The sequence below is a fragment of the Lemur catta genome, chromosome 11, assembly GCF_020740605.2.
Source record: "Lemur catta isolate mLemCat1 chromosome 11, mLemCat1.pri, whole genome shotgun sequence".
Classification (NCBI taxonomy): Eukaryota; Metazoa; Chordata; class Mammalia; order Primates; family Lemuridae; genus Lemur; species Lemur catta.
This window is the reverse complement of record NC_059138.1, coordinates 70,352,478-70,375,737: the sequence shown is the minus strand read 5'-3', so window position 1 is coordinate 70,375,737 and position 23,260 is coordinate 70,352,478. Positions and strand designations below refer to the sequence as shown.

General features: G+C 43.8%; 1 protein-coding gene across 2 annotated transcripts in view; it reads left to right on the top strand.

Moving 5' to 3' along the window:
- Positions 1 to 5,106: 5,106 nt before the first annotated feature.
- The window catches only part of IGF2BP3 (insulin like growth factor 2 mRNA binding protein 3), a 119,312-nt gene continuing 101,158 nt past the window's right edge, over positions 5,107 to 23,260 (top strand). Inside the window, exons 1-2 of one of the 2 annotated variants that reach the window (XM_045564330.1) lie at positions 5,107 to 5,538; positions 6,908 to 6,968. In XM_045564330.1, the coding sequence (XP_045420286.1) occupies positions 5,364 to 5,538; positions 6,908 to 6,968 (236 nt within the window). In that variant the 5' untranslated portion in view covers positions 5,107 to 5,363. The remainder of the gene's footprint in view (positions 5,539 to 6,907; positions 6,969 to 23,260) is intronic. The other variant, XM_045564331.1, reaches the window with a different exon arrangement.

The following is a 23,260-nucleotide window of genomic DNA, read 5'->3' as shown; positions in this document are numbered from 1 at the left end:
TAAATTATCTGTGAACAAATTAAGTTATATTCTTAACTGGTACATTTCCTTTTCTCCAGATAATTAAAGATTGGTAAAGCCTGTTATGAAATTATAATAGATATAGCAAACAAATTTTTACTTCCTTCTTTTATGGCACAACCAGAGTTCTGATCTTTAATATATTTTTGACAAGACCAATAGCAATTTATTTATATAATTACAAACCCACCAAAGACACCAGCATTGAGAATACACCACTGTGTGTGTTTGCCTTTTCAGTTAATCAAATTAAATACGATTATTTCGTTTGTCTTGTGCTTTTCCAAGTCAAATTCATATTTATTTTTTCTCACCGTCTCCACCAAACGTCAGTAAAATTAGAACATTTCAGCTACAGAAATCAATCCTTCAAGGTAGGTCTCAGCTTCATTGGTCTTAAGGCAGATTCAACGAAAACGTGGTCTCCGCATAGTTGATTTTACCCGGAATTTTTCGTTTGCTTTTTTTGGAGGGGTTGTTTGGTTTTGCTTAAAGCAACCCTGTGGACCACAAAGGGGGTTAGAAAGGGAGGGGGGCAGAACGGATCGATTTCTCTAGAAGCCCAGGAAAGTTCAGGCATCTGCAAATTTAGTACAGTTGTTTTAAAGAAAAAAGACGTATACATCCTAAGATGTTGGAAATGGACAGGGAAACGAAGATGTGACTCCAGCTGCTGAGCATGGCGCAGACCCAGGACCTCCGGGCGCTGGACGGTGGGGGAAGGGAGGGGATCTGCGGGCACCACGCGGTCAGCCCAAGGGGCGGGCTCCACACCCGGACACTCGATTTTCTACCCTTCCCAGTAGTCACCTCCCTCTCTCCGCCTTGGGGGTTGGAGCTGGGGGCGAGCAGTTAAAGGGCAGGAAAAATGAGAGCAAGAAGAGGGGAACACAAAACCACCCCTCAATCTGAACAAAACCAACGAGGGCGCAAAGGGTTATTTTCGCGCCACAAAAGATGGAAATCCAGGGACGGCGCCGGGGCCAATGAATGGAAACCAGCAAACGGCTCCGGCGGCGGCGGCCGACGGTGATAGGCTCCCCGCCTGCACCAATCGGGTGAGGGCAGAAGCCCCCCGCCCTCGGCCGGGGCGGCGCCTCTCTCGACGCCGGTTGCTCAACTTGGTCTCGGCGAGTCGACCCCGTGGAGCGCGGGAGCCCCGCCCCGGGGCGCTGCAGCGCGCTCTGAGCGCCCGCCCGGCTGCCCCGCCGGGCTCGGCCCGGGCCTCCCAGCCTCCCTCCTCCTGCGTGGGTACCAGGCATCCCCGAGCGCCAGGGAACCCCGCACTTACGCGACACTGAGGCCGGAGCTGCGGGACGGTCGCCAAACGCACGCTGCCTGGTCCGTGCCCGCGGCTCGCAGGCGAGGGAGGATCTCAGGTGGGATGGGGCGGCGAGAGGAAGCGCAGAGGTCGCCCCCGGCCCCACGGCTCCGCGGCGACGGAGGCCACCCGAGGCGGAGCCAGAGCCCGCGGTCCCGCTGCAGGGCCGGGGGAGGGCGGTCCAGTGGTCAGGACCCCGGAGGCGAGCAGGCGGCCGACGAAAGCCCTTCCCCAGTGTGAGCTGCAAGGATCCCGCCCTCTTTCTCCGGGCTGAGCCAGAGGAAAAAGGAAACAACCCCATATTCTCATCTCCTGGGGCACCATTTTTTATTTTAAACAAAAATAAAAGAGGGCAGAGCCGGGTTACTACTTATCACGCCTCTGGTTTAAACAGATCAGAGTTCAGGAGAGCTGTTCCAAAGAGCAAGAGCGTGTTAAAATACCTCCTAGGAGGCCCAGGCGGGCATTGTGTGCCCACCCGCGTGAGGGGCTTTGGCTCCCGGCTGGTCTCAGGCAGCCGGGAGTAAGGAGGGGTGGCGGCAGGACTGCCCTTTCCCCTCCTCGTCTGCTCAGCCTGCGCCTATAACCTGTGGATTTGGTAACCGACCTTCTAAACATAGTTTTTCTCCTTTAATATTATACTGACCCATAAGAAGCATTTTTACTGTCCTCAGGTCAGCAAAGAGGAGATACAGCTGTCCAAAGAGTAAACAGACTGCAGTTGGAAAGATTCAGCCATATCCGAGGGCAGACACGATGGGTGGGAGTTCTTTCTTGGTGGAATTGACATTAATTAGGAGCTACAACTGCTTCAGGAAGAACCTGGAGTAGCCCATAAACAGTTAATTTGTATGAGATTCATTAAAAAACTGGAAGTTAGGTTGACTTTATATTCGTTATTGAAAATTCACCAAAGATATTTTTGCACTTGCAGTAAAAAACAACTATCCATGATCTTTTTACTCAGCCATTGAGGATATAGTTATTCCTTGAATGCTTGGAAGATTGGAAGTGGAGTGGACTGTATCCACCTCCCTTTCTGATGTCTGAGCTTATATTACTAGTGTATGTTTTTAAGGTCCTAGATGGAGTATCCAGTTTGTTACAATAATACACAGATTAGGTTCACAAGAGTCCCAGGAACATACTTCATCAAAACAGCACACACTTGTTTTAAATTCCAGCTGTTAGGTTTGTTTGATAATGACAGACAACCATGGGCTAGTATTTATGGAAAATAAACAATTTATCCCATGCTTTAGAAGTAGATATTTCCTTAGGTCTCAGTTTTAATAAGAGCAAATACAATCAACAATCCAGGAGCCACCATTCAACTGACTCTGGAAGCAAGCTGAACACACAGAATTTGTTCTTAAGAGAAATTACTAAGAGTTAAGTGACCAAGAGACTATAACATTTACAGTGGTATTAAGAAGAACAAAAATTACTAAATGAATAAAAAGCATATTTCTCCAAATGGCTTTTGATCACATGCAACAGGTACATTTAAAATAAATTCACAATTTGTTGTATTTACATTTTGCATACCATAGAATACATATTTTTTGTTTTATAAGGTCTTCTTTTAAAAAAAACATGAAAAAAGTAAGCTCTTCTTAAAAGTCAAACCTAAACATAAAGAGAAATTTTGCCACCAAAATGTTCTTTCAATATGGAGCTCAAAATACAGTTCTAAACATTGTTATACAGGAACACGTTTGTCTCCCCCATCTCAAAGTAAAAGCATTTCATTAAATTAAACATGAATGAAATTATTGTGAAAGTGTGTTTAGGTTTAAAATGTTGGATTTGCTTAGCAGGAAAGGAAAACCTGTTAGAACAGTTGCATTTAAAATAATCTGACACCTTCCGGTTACTTAGCACAAAATTACAAAGTATGTTGTTTGTAAAAGACAAATGTAAATATTCTTTATATCATGCAATAATTCCCATGCTTTAAAAATAAACTGCTATTCATCTTTTAATTGGAATATACACACTTTTAAATGCTATAAACGGGTTTGACAAAGAGAAGCGAACTGTATCAATAACTGAAGACGTTTCTAGTGTAAATCACAGTATTTCCTCTATTCATGATACTTTTTCTACCAGTAAGAGTACCAAGTCATTAAAGATCCTTGTTTACATTTTCATGTAATATAGAATTTCTTTAACTTTTTAAAAATTTGCATTTTAAGTCTTTTTCATGGAGTACCTGTTAAAAGTATACCACAAGAATCTGGTGCAAATGAAGCCTTTGAGCAGAGCACACAATCATTAAACGACACTTGGAGATTTCCACAAGATCCCCAACACTGCCCTCGTTTCCGTATTCCTCGTCTCCAGTTCACATTTTGTTGGCCCACAAAGGCTCCACTGGGCCCAGAGCCTCTCCCCCACACCCACCATTGTACTCGTTACATATAGGGAAAATCACGAATGGCTCTCATGGCCAAATGCAGGCAGAAAGGCAGAAAAGACTCGAACAATTTTTCAAGTGCGAATACCACCTATGGGTAACGCTGAGCGGTCTTCCTGTTTAAAAGTCCCAAGTTCTCCAACTAAAATTATTTAAATAAAAGTACCAGCCTACACCACTCCTCCCTCTCTAGAAACTACAGAAAGAGAAGGTTTCCCTTTAAATACCGACTTTTCCCACTTCGACGTCTCTTCTCCAGCCGCCCAGTCCCCCGACGCCCCCATCCCCAAGCCAGAAACCTCCGCCCCTGAGCTCCCCTCCCCCACCAGTGGCCTAGCCCGCCCCCGGCCTCATTTATCCCGGAGCCTTTTCTGAATCGCGCAACCAATGGCAAACGCGAAGCCGAGAGCCACCGCGAGCACAGGCGGAGGCGGAGGAGGTGTCGCCCAGACACCCGCCCAGGACGCTGCGGGCTCCCATCCCCCACCGCCGCGGCTCCGGGCCGCCCCACTCCCGCGGTGCCCCGAGCCCGACTAGGGTGCACCGGGTGGGGCGAGTCGGCCCGCCTGTCCCGCCCCCAACCCCGCTGCGTTTCCGTCCCTGCCGGCCTTGGAAACGTGCTCGCGGCTTTGCTGGGGTTACACTTCTCATGTCATTAAAGCCACCAGGCGAGTTCGGGATTGTGACTCTTTGGTTTTGTTAATTACCTGTTCTAAAAAAGTGAATGATTAAAACTACGGGGACTAGAGCTGAAGAATTGCCTAGCACCCCACCCCTTTCCTCGTTGAAAAAAAAAACAAATCAATATCCGAACCCTCCCTCCCCGGATCGGCCCTGACCAGATAACCCTTTCTAAACTCGTGTGGTGACAATCAGCTCCCCTCGGCGCCGGGCTGCGGCTTCTGTAGCATTTTTTCCCTCCTCCTCCTCCCCCTTCTCAGGTCCCTCGCCCAATCTCGTTTCCCCTCCCCCTCTTCCTCTCGCTCGCTCTTTTTTTTTTTTTCCTCCGAAACCCACTCTAATTGAGGCGCTGGGATTCCTCACGTGAGACGTTGATTTGTAGTTTGAACACGTGGCTCATTCAAAAAGCCGGACACTCGGAGCGGATTTTTTCCGCCTCCTGCGCCTTCCTCCCTCCTCCCCCTCTCCCCTCCCTCCTGCCAGTCACCCTTCTGGGTTTTTTATGGGGAGGCGGCGCCTGCCTCACGTAGTGTGATATTTTCACAGTCGGCTGGCCGATGCCAAAGGGGTTGGAGAGGAAGAGACAAAAAGTAGTTTTTCCCCTCCTCCTTCTCCTTTCTCTTACTAATCCCGCCTCCTCCTCAGAGTTAGGAAGACTCGTTGATGCGTTTGGGCTGTAGCTAGGCTTTTTCTTTCCTTTCTTTCTTTTCTTTTCTTTTTCTTTTTAAGTATCTAGAAAAAGAACAAGAACCCTCGGATCTGATTTTTGGCTCCTCGTTCTAGTGCTCGGTTCTTACTGTGTTTGTGTGTTCTAAAGGCCAGAAGACGAGGGGAACAAAACCCGCCGGATCCATCCATCACTGTGGGTGGTTTTAATTTTTCCTTTTTCTCATTAATTTTTTTAAACAACCAATCTGCACGATGAACAAACTGTATATCGGAAACCTCAGCGAGAACGCCGCCCCCTCGGACCTAGAAAGTATCTTCAAGGACGCCAAAATCCCGGTGTCGGGACCCTTCCTGGTGAAGACAGGCTACGCGTTCGTGGACTGCCCGGACGAGAGCTGGGCCCTCAAGGCCATCGAGGCGCTTTCAGGTGGGCCCCGGCCTGGCCCCGCTCGGACTCCCGCGCCAGCCTGGCGCCGCCGGCCCGAGCCCACCCGGGCGGCTCCGCGAGCCCCAGGCCCGGCGCGGGCGGGGGGCGGGGGCGAGGCCCGAGTGCCCACCCGCGTGGGGGCCGGGGGCTCCCTCAGCCTCGGCGCCCACTCGGGCCCGCGGCTCCCCTCCCCCGGCCGCGCTGTCAAGAAAGCCCCGGCGCCGGCTCGGAGGGGCGCGGGGCTGGGGGGAGGCGCGCTCCACCCGCGCCCCGCCCGGGCCCAGGCGCGTGCTCCAGGCCCGGCACGCTGGGCCGAGCTCGAGCGTCCGCTTGTTCCTCCTTCCTTCCTGCTTTCCTCGGGTCGTTATTTACGGCGCTGGCTTCGCTGCCCTCCCCCCCGGCCTTGGAGAATGGAAAGTGGCCTCGACCCGGCTGCCGAGTGAGGCCGAGAGCCGGTGTCTCGCACGGGCGGCCCCGCGCTTCCTCTCCACCCTGCGGGAGGGGAGCGAGCGCGCCCGGTTTCCCCGTTCCACATTCCACCTCTCCTGGTCCGACAAGCAAAAGGGGCAGGTGGGCGGGGGCGGCAGCTTGTCGCCTGGGAGGGTGTCGCCGTCACGGCTCTGGGCCACCCCCCGCTCTCCGGGCTCTGGCGCGGGGCTGCGGCCTCCGGAGGTGGCAGGGCGGCTCATCCAAGGCGGGGGACCATGCCTGGCGGGGCAGAACGCCCCGGGAGGGCTGCGCTGGGGGTCCCTCTGGGAGCCCCTTGCCTTTCGGCTTCCCTGTTATCATCTCCGATCTGGTGCGGGAGCCTTGTCGTCCTTTGCTCCTGGTTCAGTCTGTTGAGCGGTACCTCTGGCCATTCACTCGTCCTTCGTCTCCCCTGTCGTCCCTGGCCCTTTCCCGCCACTCCCTGTCCTCCCCAGCCCCACCGCCTAGTGTTCCCGCGGGCCTGGGCTCAAGCAGAGAGAAAGGCCGGGAGCTCCCTCCTGAAGAAAGGCAGTGTAGCCTCCTTCCCCGAGTTTGTCCCGTTGGGAGTGTCCCTCTTGCGGGCCTGGTGAGGTTGGGTGACCTCCCCCCCTTGGTGGGCGGGAGAGGCCTGGGGACTAAAATGTTACCCAAGTAGTGGGCCCGCCAATTGATCCTCTTCTCCAACCATCCGTAAGTTAAAAACCCACACCCATCCAAGGGGGTCGGCTTCCCACCCGCTTGAAAGCCAGCTTCTCTGTAGGCCTTAAGCCGCGTGTGGGCCTTGGGGGCAGTTTGGGGTCTCAGGAGGCCATTTGTGTCGCCGCTTAGGCTGTGCCTGTCCTTAGGGTGGGGAGAGCCGATGAACCCGGCCGACCTTCTCTCACTTATTGTGTGTCCGCAGGTAAAATGGAACTGCATGGGAAACCCATAGAAGTTGAGCACTCGGTCCCCAAAAGGCAAAGGTGAGCTTGTATTCTGTTTTCACCGATTCTCTTCTCACTCCATTACTGGGAGGAAAGACTCAGCTGAAAACAACTTCTTGTCCTCCTATGCTTACCAGGCTGCTGTATGGTTTGGCGTTTCTTTTTCCCTTGCGTTTAAGTTTATGGCAGGGCTGTGTGTGTGGCTAGTGCTGTGGCCCCTGCCGCTCGGTTGTTGTTATTGGTTATCAAAATGTCTCAAGGAAGCTCACAGCTAGATGTTTGGTGTCAGAGCAGGTCAAATTACTACAACGGGAAATCGAAATCAAAAGTCTAAACGGGCAGACTTGGGGAGTCTGCAGGACTTAGGGAGCAAGGGATGACACCCCACACCCTTAGGAACAAGGTAGCGGAAAGCGGTTGCGGACACGCGCGGGGTGGCGCGCCTTTCCTTCCCTGTCGGAGTTGGGAGGCCCGGGGCGCATCTGAGAAGAGAGGAATTTGCCTTTCCCCTGTTTGCTTGCTCGCGGGTATTGGAACACGTGAGCGAACTCCCGGGCTTCTCCAGCCCAGAAATACCTTTTGGTCACTCCAAAGCTATATGTAATAGATTTCTGTAGTCACAGCCTTTGTTTCCCCCTCCCCTTTTAGGGTATATTTTTTGCTTAAAAGATTTGTGCTACTTAAGCCAGGGGGATTTCTCTTCTCCGAGAGCATGTGTAGTGTGTCACTTTACAGAATGTTTGCAGACTGTTTTGGCCTCTGAAGTATTTTGGAGACATGGCTCCTTTCTCTAGAGCAGGCCAGATTTTGGCTCTGTAACTAACTGGAAAGGCTGTACCCTCCCAGTGTCCCTGGGGGGGTTGTCCTGTGCCTTTTTGGGTTTTGCAAGGTGGGGTTAGGGTTTCTGCCTGCTCCTCTCCCATCCCCCTACTCCCAGCTTGAGCCAAACAATAAGCTCGAATTTAATTTAAACCAGGGCTCCGTGTATCTGGTTAGGTATTGGTGAGAGTGCGTGCGGGAGGGGCAGGAGGGGCTTGGTCTGCCGTTCCTGGTGCTGTGCAGAGATAGATGGCCACACAAAGTGTCATCTGTATGCCTATTTCCGGATTGAGCTCTCTTCCACGTAAAGCGTTTTCACAAATCTTGTTTTTAGGAACGAGCTGATTTGGATTTTTGTGGATTTCTCTTGTTCATGTACTTAAATCTCATTAGGATAATTGAAAAGAGATTCGAGTGACCTGATTTAGTTCTAGTTGGGAATTTTAGTAGTGGTCAAGTTATTTCATATAGAATGTAATTATTTTTAAAAAGCTTCTAAAATAATAGAATGTGTACTGAAAAATACCTAGATTGAGCTTAGTTTAACAGGAATTGAAAAACTGAGGGAGAAGTTGTAGCCCCCTAAAAAGTTTAAAGGTATAGTCTGAATTGGTTACCTAGAAAAAAAATGTGAGCACATTCTGCCAATTTTAATTGGTTTCATATTTGGCCAATGTGTCTTAATTTTCTTAAAATGTTGAATTAAAAGAATAAGCAAATGGTTTTTTGAAGGACTGGCATTTTACCATTTGAGAGTTTCTAAGTTTAAACATTAAATGTTCGAATTTTTCAGATACAATTCATTGACTTACATGTAAATACAGATTACTTGGCCTTACTCTCCTGCTTCTCCTTCCCAACCTGGTGTGAATTTCTCCCCATGTGTAGGAAATTAAATTTAAAATATTACCTGATAAAAACTGCCTGTTTTGTTCTTAAAGGCTTTTTGCCCAGCCTAAAAACATACTTAGTTACTTGTTATTTTATAATGAACAGGAGTTTCTCTTTAGGAAAGCACATAAGGTAAAATGTTACCAGTGGCAGCAAGTATTTATCAATGGAAACTTTTTCAGTTTATTAACAATGTAGATTAAATATTCAAGCTCATTTTTCACTAGCATGAAAATGCCCAGGAATGTAAATGATACAGTACCATCTTACTGGAAAATAAATAAAGGTGAGAACACTGGAGACAATTTTTTACTGATTTGAGAAAAAAATCAAGTAAATCTTTTGCTTGTGTTGAAATGTTTTAAAAGCAGAGCTTACTTTGCTGCGGGGAAATGTACTGGAAATCTGTATTAAAATTGTTTTAACTGAACTTTGGAGCTGTGATGCAGTTTCCCTTATCTGGACTGTTCCACCGTCTGCATAGGCTCTGTGAGAGGGCAGACAAGGCACCCTGGTGACCACAGGCCCAGTATCTCTGGGAAGGTCAAGAGGTGGTCCTGGAGGGGGTTGCTATGATAGTTGAATGCCGCAGCTCAATCCTTGCCAAGTGAGTCTGCTGGACTTCAGGGTGGAGTTCTTTCTGCTTAGCAGTCATTTCATTCCATCCCGTCATCATGTGGGCATCTGAGGCAGGCACACCCACATGTGCAGCAATGACCTTTATACCTGCTGTGCAAGGCATGCTGGGAACCTGGTGCTGGAGAACGCTATGGCAGCAGGCTTAGATGGATGAATGGGCTTGCACTAACTAAACAGGGGAGCAGACCCAGGAGGTGATTGGATGCTTGGCAGGCTGGTCTAGCTCTGACTTTGAGTGAAGCTGGGTGGGGACCGATTCAGGAAGGGGCATTGTTGAGTTTGGTTCAGACCAAGCTTAGCTTCTGATTACCGAAGTCTCAAGGGAATGTGGAAGGAATGTGGCTTTTCTGCATTCAGATACACCCCTCAGTTGGGGGAGATTATAGCAGTACTTCACAGACCTTGAGGTCCCTGCATCTGGGATGAAGAGAAGGTTGCACTGGATATCTGTGATAGTGTTAAAAGATAAAGCAGATGAAGACTTGATGACTCTGAGGTATAGGCTTAATGTTTTTCTCCCCTTGGACGTAAAAGTGGGTGTGGACATAGTTGTGACTTTGAAGATTGTAGCTGAGTTTGGTTGGAAGAGCTGCTGGTATCTTGTGGGGCCTTGTATGTGCCCCTATGTGATTATGTAAATAGCGCTGATGTCCTTCTTTGTTATGTTGTGGGCTGTTGGGCATGGGAGAGGGAACAGGAAAGTTGCTGACAGTAAGGGAACTGAGAGGATGGTGGCTTTAGTTCAATTTCCATGGCTTTTTAAATTATGAAAATAATTTCATATTGTTTTCTATTGCCTAACCATTTTTGATTAAACTTTCTCATGATTTAGCTGTTAGCATTAATTAGGATTAAATGTAGCTGAAAATATATTTGAATAAGGGAGAAAAAAAGATATAGTTAATATTTTTCCAGGAAGGATCCTATAAAACAAACTGTGAGGCCTAAGCTCAAATGTCCCTTTTTTTTTTTTTTCCTTAAAAAAAAGAAAATAAGCTGAGTCTGGTGGTGCTTGCCTGTAGTCCCAGCTACTCAGGAGGCTAGGCTTGAGCCCAGGAGTTCAAGGGTGCAGTGAGCTATGATCAGGCCGCTACACTTAAGCCCGGGTGACAGAGGAAGACCTCATCTCTAAATAAGTGAACAACTTATTTCCGTATTAGAATCTGTGTTTAACATGTAAATTGGATAGAGTATTATAAAAGTAACTGCAGTTTTAAATGTGTTATACTTTCAGTGGCTACTTAAAATCTAATGTTGCATTTTAATAGCTGTTAAGTATAGAATAGGACAGTACCATGACCAACAACATGCCCATTAGCCAAAGCGTGTGACCCCTCACAGTGGGGCTGACTTCACAGTCTTAGAACAAGAAAAGCTCTTTTTAATGTGGAACATTTAAACACACAGGTATGAATAGGAGTGTACCTCTTCCTTATCAGTGTGGTATTGGTGAATCTTGTGAATTGGGGAAATTTCTCACACATGTAGAGACTTGGTTCTGAATGTTAGGAAACTTTCTTGGCTGGTAAAGAATTATAAGAAGGGTTATCTTTAAAATGCTCAGTTTAAGATCACTGTGTGATTGCTTAAATGGTTGTAGTTGGAGAGGTTTTTTTCTTGGTTTCATGTTTTCTCAAAACAGTTGGAAAGATTTCTTTGGTTTTAATACAATTGTAAAAAATTAAATGAATGTTGGTAAGTAGCTTCTACTGTGTGGTTGTCCACAGTAACTCGGAGGAAGATGTTATGGAAACATGACATGTGTCTGGAGCCAGTGGGAATCGAGAATCTTGGCTTCTGTTTCTGGCGTTCCTTTTGATTTGTGTGATCACTTACATTCTCTGTTCAAGGCCAAATGTCATTATAATAAACTACAAGGGACATACAGTATTTTGCTCTGAGATTTTTACCATTCTGCTTGGAATAAACAGGTTACTAGCTAAGGCTTCAAAATCTTTTGGAATTACAGAGATCTGGGGTTTTCCCTGTAAGAAGCTTGACTTGAATGTTTCTGTAGTATGGTAGCTCAGTTGCTTTTGCAACCTCTTTCAGGCAGTTAGCAAGAGGGAAATGATCTTTGCCATGCTTTGAAACCCTTTCGTGAGCCACATTGCTTCAGTTAATGTGTTATAGGATTGAGATTTTGTATTAAAGTGAAGCTGTTGAACCATCTTTTTATATTTGAAGTGACTTCATTATAATTGTCTTTAGCAGTGTGCAGGCAGCAACTTTTCTAGCAGTAACTAATTTTTGAAAGGTATGAATTATCCATTCAGTAACTTTGGCGGTTGGTTTGGTCTTGGAGGAAGGAGAGGCGGAAAGACGAGATGGTTAGCTGTGCTATTCTTAGCTGAGTTTCCTTTATCGACTGTTGCCTCTGATTCAAGCTTCCAGAGTCATAAGACAGGAGGTGGCAGTGTGGTAGCAATGACCAAGGGGTAGGATTGGCATTCTTACTTAGGATCTCTGCTCCATAAATCTGATGTTACAAATTGGCTTGGACTGCCGAGATTTTACTTGAAGGCTGGTGGCAAGCACAGTTTTGAGTGCTCCATTAAAATTGAGGGTGTAATTTATCATGGTCTAAAATTGCTGTTTGGCAAGGGTTCAGTACTGGTAAATAAACACAGTTATAAATATTGATATAGTATGTGAGCTTTATTGCCCTGAAGGGGAATACGTAGTACATAAACTGTACGTATTTTAGAAAATTGTCCTGAGACCATTTAACTTGATTTGAAAATAGTTTGAAATTATTGTAGAAATATTCTTTGAGGAATCTAGTAGAACTCTAAGTTGAAAAAGACCTAAGTCCTTAGACTATCTGGCATTATCACTTAGTTGTTTAGGGAGTTGATTTTGTTGTGATCATGGTATTTCAGTTATCCCTTGCCGCATAACAAACCACCCCAAAACAACAACTCATGATTCTATAGTTCTGTTAGGACATTAGTTCTTTTCCATGTGGTATCATTTGGGGCATTTACTAAGCTGGGCTAACAGGACCAAGAAGGCTTCATTCACTCTTATAACTGGTCTCTTAGTGGTTGTCCTTGTGACCTTTCTCCACATGGTATCTCGTCGTCAAAAGTAGCCTGAGCTTTTTTGTAGCACAGCTGACTACCCCAAGTGAAAGTGAAAGCTGCTAATCTTGTTAAAGGCTGGACTCAGAATTGGCACATTGTTACTCCTGTCCCATTCGATTGGTTAAGAAAAGTCATTAGGCCTGCCCAGATATAGAGATATAGAGAGAGAGACTATCTCTGGGTGGTAGAGTGGTTTGCAGGTACGGAGAGAGAGGAATTGTTGGTGACCATCTTAGTAGATTATCTTCCACTGATTGGAGGAGAGAAGAAGTAGTGGCATCAAAACGCTTTGAACGTAAAATATTAGAAAATTGCATGTAGTAGTAGAAATAGAGAGCCAGCCCCTATTGTAATATCCTGGTAAGAGATGATGGCATTAGCTTTGGAGGTCATGAGTAGCAGCTGTTCTCTATATAGCCATGAGGAATAGCCAACAGGATTTGCTGATGAATTAAATAAGGAGTATGAAAAGAGGCAAAGATGACAAGATTTTTGGGCCAAAAAAACTGAGTGGAAGATGGTGCCATTTACCAAAATGGAGAATATTGGGGGAGGAGCAGATTCTTGGGTGGAAATCCAGCTTTACTTTTGGTGTATTGTGTCTCTAACACTTACTAGAAATGTAAATGACGAAGTGGAATAGGCAGTTGGGTATATCAATCTGGAGCTCAAGGACATAGAGGTGAAAATTAGGGGGCTTCGTTAGCTTGTGGTATTTGAAACCATGGAATCCACAAGACTACAAAGCACCCGAGCCTGGGGCTCTAGAAGAAAGGAGAGACCAGCAAAGGGAGGGTGACAGGAGGATGATAACCTAGAAGAAAGCAAGCAGAGGGAACTGCTTGTGGGAGGTAAGTGAAGAAAGCCTGTGGAGAAGGAGGGTGTAATCAATTATGTAGAAAACCACTGAGAGTTACTGATTTAGATGGGTGAATAAGTGAATGTGGGGGTGTATTAAATTTCAGCCTTCTGGCTCTTCTGTAAATAGACACAGAATGGTATACAAATTTTGGAGCAACCTGGGATATACCCTTTCTTTCAGAATTCATTTTTTAGGATCTTGATTCATTTTATTTTCTAGAAACATCTGAGCATACTCTGTTTATTATCTGTTAGAGATGGAAGAGTCTTCCAACTTTAATAGATCCTCTTGCTCAGTGGACAAGACTTGTTTGTGACATCTAACAACAATTGACCTCTTGCATCTTTCAGCATCTCTGATGGCTATGAGCTCACTTTCAGATTACAGACAACTCATTCTACTTTTTTTTTTTTTTTTGAGACAGTGTCTTTCTCTGTCGCCCGGGCTAGATTGCCATGGCATCAGCCTAGCTCACAGCAACTTCAAACTCCTGGGCTCAAGCAATCCTTCTGCCTCAGCCTCCCGAGTAGCTGGGACTATAAGCGCGCACAACCACACCCGGCTAATTTTTTTCTATTTTTAGTTGCCCGGTTACATATTTCTATTTTTAGTAGAGACATGGTCTCGCTCTTGCTCAGGCTGGCCTCTCTTTTTTTTTCCCCCCTACCCTCCCCAAATTCATATTGAAATCGGGCTGGTCTCCAACCCCTGAGCTCAAGCAATCCTCCTGACTCAGCCTCCTAGAGTGCTAGGATTACAGGAGTGAGCCACTGTGCCCAGCCTCATCCTGCTTTTTTATTAAGATACATCTGGGCAATTCTCTAAAGCTGCCTTAGGTTCTAAAACAGTGTAGACCAAATTCAGTGCTTCTGTGTGGTGGTCTAAATGCTTGATTTAACAAGCAGAGATTGAAACTATTGGCTAAATGTTTATGGATATCATGGGCTAGGTTTAAAATACTTTATTTTAGGATGCTAGCATAAATTAAGCATTCCTTCCATTTTATTCACAAACTTTTGCTATAAGAAATCTTTTGGAATTAACTAAATTCTCTCATTTTTGCATACTTAAAAATCTGGTCTTTGGTAAAGTAGAATACTCCCCAAATTATGAATCCTGTCTTTGGTCACAATAGTTGCCAAAAACTAGGTGATTGATATGTTCGATCAATTGATTTTTATGAGACAGGATTTGGTCTGAATAATTACTTTCAATACCTTTTTTTCTGTCTATGCAAGTCCTTTGATCAGTGGAGTACTACTTTCAAAATGTTTAAACAGCTACTATTTTAGGAAAGGTAAAGTAATAAAAATGAGATAACACAGTAGATTCTTAAGTGGTATTGGTTGCTTTACCAAAGTTTCTCACTAAGGCCCTGGGAGAAGTGACCAAGTGAAGCCCATTTCCAGGTGCTGTGACTCTGCCCTGACTGCTTTCATTCCTTCCATTTAAGTTGTTCAAATCCTCAAGCACACAGCAGCCCCATCGTGTGTGCAGTGGCGAGTCAGAACAGAGATGTCTTATTTCTTGCCTTCTCTAAGTACAGAAATCTTGTTTGGCTTCTTTGAAGGGTTGATTTTTCATCTTTCTTTAGGAAAAAGACTTATACACAGGTAGTCTGGAATCCAGGGCTTATTATAGAATAAAAACATTTGGACATCCTCATTTAAGACAGAAAATGAGCCTTTTTTTTTTTTTTTTTGCTTTAATATATATTTTTAGCAGCTTCATCTTTATATAAATGAGTTTCAGAGAAATAGGAGGGGCCTGAAGATATGCGGGTAGGACAGAAGGCGTGGAGAGGCAGATGTCATTGCTTTAACTCAAGAGGGTGATTGTAATTCCTTAGGGTGTGTTCCTACATTGCAAAAGAGGCAGAGGTGTCCATTTGTCCCAGCTTGTTATCAGGTTTGGTAGGACCCTGGCTTACAGAAGAAAGTCTCTTTAACAAGGGATGTTGTTAAGGATCAGGAGACGAGGAGGGAGAAATTGTGCTGAAACCTCTTTATTAGGAGCTCTGTTGCTTACTTTATGTGTCCTTGAACTTAAACGTATAGTCAGAAGGGTGTGGGATGTGAAGTCTTAGATCTGGGTTTGATTCCCAGCTCCAGTTACTAAGTGCATGATGTTGTTTAAGGGTAAGGAACTTGAGGTCTTCCGGAGATTAGAATGGAAATGATGCTTCATAGGATCCTGTAGGATAATGTGTGTAAAGCATCAATACAGTATCACCAGTGGTCTTACCAATGGTAGCTGTTGTATTTTTCTCCTTGAGATTCAGATGTGAAAGCTGGATGATGCAGATTAGATTTGGTGGTGATAACAGACACATGGAAGATCTTTGTTCTGCTTCAGGATGTGGACTCCTGTGGACTCCTGTAAGCAGAAACCTGTGGGTGGATGGGGTGTTTTTTTTTTTTTCTTCCTCCCCAACAATGAGCATGTATTACCTTTTTTCTTAAGGTACAACCTAGATGCACTAGAGTGTGTAAATATTAAGCATACTGATAATTTTTACATATGTATACATTCAAATTAATTCAAAACACAAAGTAAAATATGAAAAATAGTTGTTTTTCAATCTTTACCCTCTCCATGTAGGGTAAAGTCCCCCAAGTGGGACTTACCACTAGTTACTTATGTATATTATTTTCCAGAATTTCTTCTGTGCATGTATCCACAAACATTTCTTGATATAATCAAACCATGTTGTTTATAATTTGTGCTTTTACTAAATAATGTATCCTGAAGAATCTCTTGTACAGGCAAACATTTTGCTTTTTTAACCTACAGCTTCGTTGTTCAGCATGAGCGTGCGATAATCATTGTTTTCATAGTGATTTCAGTCCAGCATACTTGTGTGTGTTATCCAGACTCTTAGCTGGGAATTTTTATAATGTAAATTCGTAAACTGAGGATTGTAATGTCAAAAGATATACATATTTAAATTTGGAAGTGCTCTTAAAAACACACTAAATTTGGCTGGGCGCGGTGGATCGTTTGAGCTCAGGAGTTTGAGACCAGCCTAAGCAAGAGCGAGACCCTGTCTCTACTAAAAATAGAAAGAAATTAGCTGGACAGCTAAAAATATATATAGAAAAAATTAGCCAGGCATGGTGGCGCATGCCTGTACTCCCAGCTACTCGGGAGGCTGAGGCAGGAGGATTGCTTGAGCCCAGGAGTTCGAGGTTGGTGTGAGCTAGGCTGATGCCACGGCACTCTAGCCCGGGCAACAGAGTGAGACTCTGTCTCAAATAAATAAATAAACAAATAAATAATTTTTTTGTGTTGACATGGTTAGTCATAATTTGACAGCAAAGAGCACATGAAGTGTGCAGTGAGACTGTTTGGTTAAGAACTGTCTCCTCAGGCTGGGCGTGGTGGCTCACGCCTGTAATCCTAGCACTCTGGGAGGCCGAGGTGGGAGGATCACTCGAGGTCAGGAGTTCGAGACCAGCCTGAGCAAGAGCGCGAGACCTCGTCTCTATTAAAAAAATAGAAAGAAATTATATGGACAGCTAAAAAATATATATAGAAAAATTAGCCGGGCATGGTGGCACATGCCTGTAGTCCCAGCTACTCGGGAGGCTGAGGCAGGAGGATTGTTTGAGCCCAGGAGTTTGAGGTTGCTGTGAGCTAGGCTGACTGCACGGCACTCTAGCCCAGCCAACAGAGCAAGACTCTGTCTCAAACAAAACAAAACAAAACAAAAAACTGTCTCTTCAAGCATGGAGGGCTATATAATTCTAGAAACAGACTTACTCTTCTATCATAGATGTTGTGCTGTTCTGACAAGTCTTTGTCCCATTTCATTTGTGCCTTTTGTATATAAAATTAAGTAAAAAGCTATAAAAATTAAGTTCTGATAATTTTTTTTTTTTTTCACTCTGTTACCTGGGCTAGAGTACAGTGACGGCATCATAGCTCACTGCAGCCTCGAACTCCTGGGCTCAAGCAATCTTCTGCCTCAGCCTCTTGATTAGCTGGGACTACATATGTGTGCCACCATGCCTGCTAATTTCTGTGGGCTTTTTTGTAGAGATGGGGTTCTTACTCTTGCTTAGGCTGGTCTCAAAATCCTGGCGTTAGCCTCCCAAAGTGCTAGGATTGTAGGCATGCGCCAGCTTGCTTGGCCAATTCTGATAATTTGTAGCTCAGATACCTAGGGCTCGTGCTCTCACCTTGGATTTTGGATCTTACCTGAGAAACTCATAATAGTTTCTCATAATAGAAACTTTACAAAAATCACATTTTGAGGAGAAATTTTATTAAGAATTAGCTCCCAAAAGAAGGTGCTATTCAGCTTGCCATCCTAGCTGGACAGATAATTAGAAAGCTTAGTTATGAGAACCTGTGGGATTGGTAAACTATTTAAGAAGTGATTGAGTTCTCCCCAGTGGTCCCCAAATGTCTTTTATTTATTTATTTATTTATTTATTTTAAGTCAGCTGGTTTTGGGCTGTGTGTGGTGGCTCACACCTGTAATCCTAGCACTCTGGGAGGCCGAGGTGGGAGGATTGTTTGAGTTCAGGAGTTTGAGACCAGCCTGAGCAAGAATGAGACCCCGTCTCTACTAAAAATAGAAAAATTAGCCAGGCATCAGTCGTGTGTGCCTGTAGTCCCAGCTACTCAGGAGGCTGAGGCAGAAGGATCACCTGAGCCCAGGAGTTTGAGGTTGCCATGAGCTAGATGATGCCACTGCACTCGGGGGTGGGGGGGTGGCTAAGAAAAAAATTAAATAAAAATTAAATCAGCTGGTTTTGCAAAAATGGAGAAGCTCTTTCTTTTTCTTTGGAGAGTTATATGTGGTTTAAGTTCATAGTTTCCGTTTTTTTGTGTGTGCTCGTTTACCTATTTCTGTATTTTTTGAGTTTCAGCAATGAATTCATTTCTTACAAGTTATATAAATTTTTAGTTTAACAAGCATAGATTGAGTACCTGTGCTTATAGTTGATTCTGTGCTAGGTTTCAGGGGCTAGAAAGAATAAGTCTCTTGTCCTGAAGAAAAGTGAAAGTACATGGAGTATAATATAATGGCTTTCACTTTCTTTTGTCTGAATGTCTTGGTGATGTTATTTTCATTTTCAATAGTAATAATGGCTTGCCATGGCAGTGATCCTAAATAAAGGTGGATTAAAGTCTCTGCAAATAAAGAGATGTTGTAAATATGTCATAGGGTGTATGTGGGATGCCCCAGAAACAGAGGAGTTGGTACCTGGGTGTTGGTACAGCCAGCCAGGGATAGATTTAGAGAGACGTGAAGGCAAGCAGAGGCTGACCATGTGCAGTGAGTATGGAAGAAGCAGAAGGGACAGCTGGAACCAGGGCACATGAGTGTGAAACATCCTGGTGTGTGTGTGGGAACGACAAGCTGTTTGAGATTAAAGAGGCTCGAGTGTGAGGCAGGGTGGTGTGCAGCCTGAGTGCATGATGGAGTGACTGCGTTATTCTCATTCTTCATGTGTTTAACTTCAGGGGCTCAGTCAGTTTAGTCAATGCCATTTAGCATTAACTTGCATTAATGCTTTTTTGGGATTATCATGGAAGTCTTGATGCCTAGGTTAATTTTGGGATCTACTTACCAGAGATCCTGTTGAACTGCTTTTGCCTCTTCAGTGCTTCATGGGAATGGCTATAGCCCCAAAACAGTCCAGGGAATCCAGAGCTGTTTTTAGGGTGTCCTCTGCCAGCATAATTAGGGTAAGTTGTGGTGTAGGACTAAGAATCCTGTAATAAGGTTGACTGAGCCCATTGATGGCAAGACAGAAACCAATAGTGCTGATTAAAACTCCTGGTATTTGATTTTTTTTTAAAGGCATCCCAGATGATATAATGAACCTTTGGACAAAAATGTGATAGGCACTTTTATGTGCACATACTAATTTTTTTTTTTTTTTTTGAGACAGGGTCTTGCTCTGTCACCGGGGCTAGAGTGCAGTGGCGTCATCATAGCTCACTGCAACCTCCAACTACCAGGCTCAAACTCTCCTGCCTCAGCCTCCTGAGGAGCTGGGACTTACAGGCACACACTACTGTGTCTAGCTAATTTTTCTATTTTTGTAGAGACAGGGCCTCTTTATGTTGCTCAGGCTTCTTTGTCCATCCTTGTTTTACCTCTTTGAAATTAGGAGTTCTTCATCTCCCAGTCTATTATTTTAAGGACAGTCTCTCTTGTTTAAGATAATTTCAGAACTAAATACATTTTAGGGCTTCTAAGATTCATGCATCTAGATATAAAATACAAATTCTTAACTTGTTCACAGTGTATAACCCACATTCTACAAGGAAATATGAAACATTTGTACATATGTGTACATGTGAGACATAAACCATGATATGCAGGAATAGACATCCTTCCCTTATTTTCCATTGCCACATGGTACATATCCAAACCTATTACTGAGAAAATACTGCTTAAGTGTCAGACAATCCAAGAAGTCCTTTACAAACATCATTTAATTCCCAACAACCCAGTGCAATAAGTTTTATTACTGCTATTTACAAATTTAAAAGACTAAGACACTCAGTTTAATCAGTTTGCCTGAGATCATAAATTAAGCAAATATTCTAATCAAGGTCTGTGTGGCTCCGAGCAGGATGCCCTCCCTACCATTGTGCTGTAGTGCTGGCACCAACTTCAGTTAATTTTTTGTGCACAGGCTGTTTGCAGTGGCTCACATCTGTAATCCTAGCACTCTGGGAGGCCAAGGCAAGAAGATCACTTGGGGCCAGGAGTTTGAAACCAGCCTAGGCAATAGTGAAACTTCCATTTCTACAAAAAGTTTTAAAAATTAGCCAAGCGTGGTGGCATGCACCCACAGTCAAAGAAAAGAAAAAGACAAAGGATAAGAAGTGGCAATCCGAAAAGGCAATCTATGTACGAAAAGATACCCAATCTAACTAGTTACTAGGCAAATGCCAACTATAATGGCATTTTCTACCTATCAGGTTGGCGAAAAATGAGTAAGGTTGACAGTATCTGGTGTTGGCAAGATTGTGGTGCCAAGGAATGGGCATTCATATAGCTAGAGTAAATTGGCAGACTTCTTAGCATACTACTTGGCAGTATCTGTTAGAACTGAAAATGTGAATATCCTTCAACCAAGGATCATAGAAAAACACCCAGTCCTTATGGTTTCGTGCAGTCTGTAAGCATAGTTTTAGTCAGCAATATTGGAGCTCCAAATCACTGGGCAGGACTTGTTAAAAAGGTCTCTGGGAATGAGTCCATAAAACACAAACTTTTTAGGTTTTGCTATGTTACAGATTACATTTTAATAGGTATTGTACAGATAATGTGAAACTAGCACCATTGTCTACTTTTTAAGCACAAAGAGGATCCCTGGCTGTATAATTTAACTATCTGGGATGTTTTGCAGTTGCCTATTTTTGAGCTGTAGAAGATAGTTTTTTGGTTTTTGTTTTGTTTTGTTTTGGATATGGGGTCTTGGTCTGTTTCCCCGGCTAGAATGCAGTGTCATAATTACAGCTCACTGCAGCCTCCAACTCCTGGGCTCCAGTGATCCTCCTGCCTTGGCCTCCCAAAATGCCAGGATCACAGACATGAGTCACTGCATCCAGCTGAAGGTAGATTTTTGAAAAGGAGGGCCATATCTAAAGCTCCTTTTCTTTTTGTTAAAAGCGCTTTAAAATAATGTTAAACTGTTTGCAACTTTGAGGCATGTTTAACAGTTTTCTCCATGTTAGCAATTTCACTTGTAATGTTCTGTTACAAATAAATGTTTTTTTGGTAGTGTTGTTTAATAGCTGAAAATTGGAAATAGGAGCTGGGCATGTATGTGGCCATACACCTGTAGTCCCAGCTACTCATGAGGCAGAGGTGGGAGAATTGCTTGAGTCTGGGAGTTAGAGGCTGCAGTGAGCCGTGATTGGGCCACTGTACTCCAGCCTTGGTGAAGAGCAAGACCCTGAAGACCCTGTCTCAAAAAAAAAAAAAAAAAGATTGGAGAAAAAAACTTTCATATATACATGTCTGTGTAAAAACATAGGAAAAGGTCTGGAAAGTTATCTACCAAAGAGGGTGAGTATCTCTGCAAAGGGGAAATGATTGAGGAAGGGAAAAGCTAATGGGAGGTCTGTGGCTTTATACTCTCTTCTTGTGGTTCATAAACTTTTTAGTTTCAATTCCTTTACACTTAAAAACCAAGGACCCCCAAAGAGCTGTTGTTTGTTTTTATTTATTGCTATATATATTAATACTCTATTAGCAATCGACTAAATAATGTTTAAAATTGTTATTTTTAAATGAATTAATAACTAATAAACCCATTATATGCTAACATAAGATTTTTATTAAACATTTCTAAAATCAAAATAAGTAGAATGGTTTTACATGTTGCAAGTTTGTCCTAGTAGACAACTGAATACTCATCATTGTTTCTGCCTTCAGTTTGTTGTGATATGTTGTTTAGATCAAAGAATATGAAAAAAATCCATCCTCACAGATATATGGTTAGAAAAGGAAGGGATATTTTAAGCCTTTATAGATGGTTGTGGATATTCTTTGGTTCTACACCAGATGTAACAAGTTGCAGTGTGGAATCTGAAATCATCTCAGTGAACTTTTGTGCTCTGTTACTTTGAAATCCATTGTTTCTCTTGCACTTGGAAGGGCTCTTTATCCATGAGGACTGGAAAACTGTCTTAAGTTTATGGTAGTATATAAGAGTTCTTCAAAATACTAGTTTTTTTTTTTTTTTTTTTTTGAGACAAAGTCTTACTCTGTTGCTCGGGCTAGAGTGCCGTGACGTCAGCCTAGCTCACAGCAACCTCAAACTCCTGGGCTCGAGCAATCCTTCTGCCTTAGCCTCTCAAGTAGCTGGGACTACAGGCATGCGCCACCATGCCCGGCTAATTTTTGCTATATATTTTTAGTTGTCTGGCTAATTTCTTTCTATTTTTAGTAGAGACGGGGTCTCGCTTCTGGCTCAGGCAGGTCTCGAACTCCTGACCTCGAGCGATCCTCCCGCCTCGGCCTCCCAGAGTGCTAGGATTACAGGTGTGAGCCACTGCGCCTGGCCAAAATACTAGTTCTTACTTAAAAACTCAAATGCAGTCATTTGGCAACAAATTCTTTAAGAAAATAGTTTTTCTTGAAGTGACAGACTCACTTTATTCCTTTTTCAGAAAATATCTGCCAAATAGTCCAGCTTAAATAACCACAGTTTGCCTGTAGTTTCTTCAGGTGGAAATGGTGCTTCTTGAAAAAAAGTGGTTCATCTTGCAGCTCAAACCAACTGCACAATGCTTTTTCTCCAGGCAACCTTAATAGGGAGCAGAAGTCTTTATGCATACTTCCCTTTTCTTCACATGGATGTTAAAAAGATGTATACTCAAAGGTTAAGATTTAATGAAATTTTTACTGCTTCATCAAGGATGTTTTAAAACAAAATTTGTATAATTCTTTATAGCAAGTGCCAGTGAAGAATACAGTGACTGCTGGCATAGTTTAAGTGCCACTGCCTTGGTTCATGCTAAGGGCCAGCAATTTTACCCACCGTTGTTTTTGTACCATCAGTGCAAATTCAACACAGTGAAAAGAGCAAATAACATCTTGGTATTTTTATAAAAAGTTTTGACTCCTTGGATCTCCTGAAAAATGTCTCAGGGATTTCCAGGGGCGCATATTCTATACTTCAAGAATTGCTGCTCCAAGCTAATGTGTGGTTTGAAATTTTTTGGATCAGGTGTTCTTTGTGAATGTGTATTTACATCATAACAAGAACAAATGAGGATTTTGTGCAATTCCTGGCCTCTTAGCTTCGACAGGGAATTTTATACAAGTCAGTTTATTAGAAAACAGATGTGGGAAGAGGAAAAGCAAAAGAAAAAATGTAAAATTCTGAACACAGAAAAAAAATCTAGGTGTAGTAAAGGTAAAATATTTAGAATCAATAGTTAAGGAGCATTGAAAGCAAACATACATGAACAAAAAAATGATTTTGGACATTTGGGCACCCACAATCAAGCTTTAGGTTGCTCCAACCAAAGTGAACCCTACATCTTGACACAAG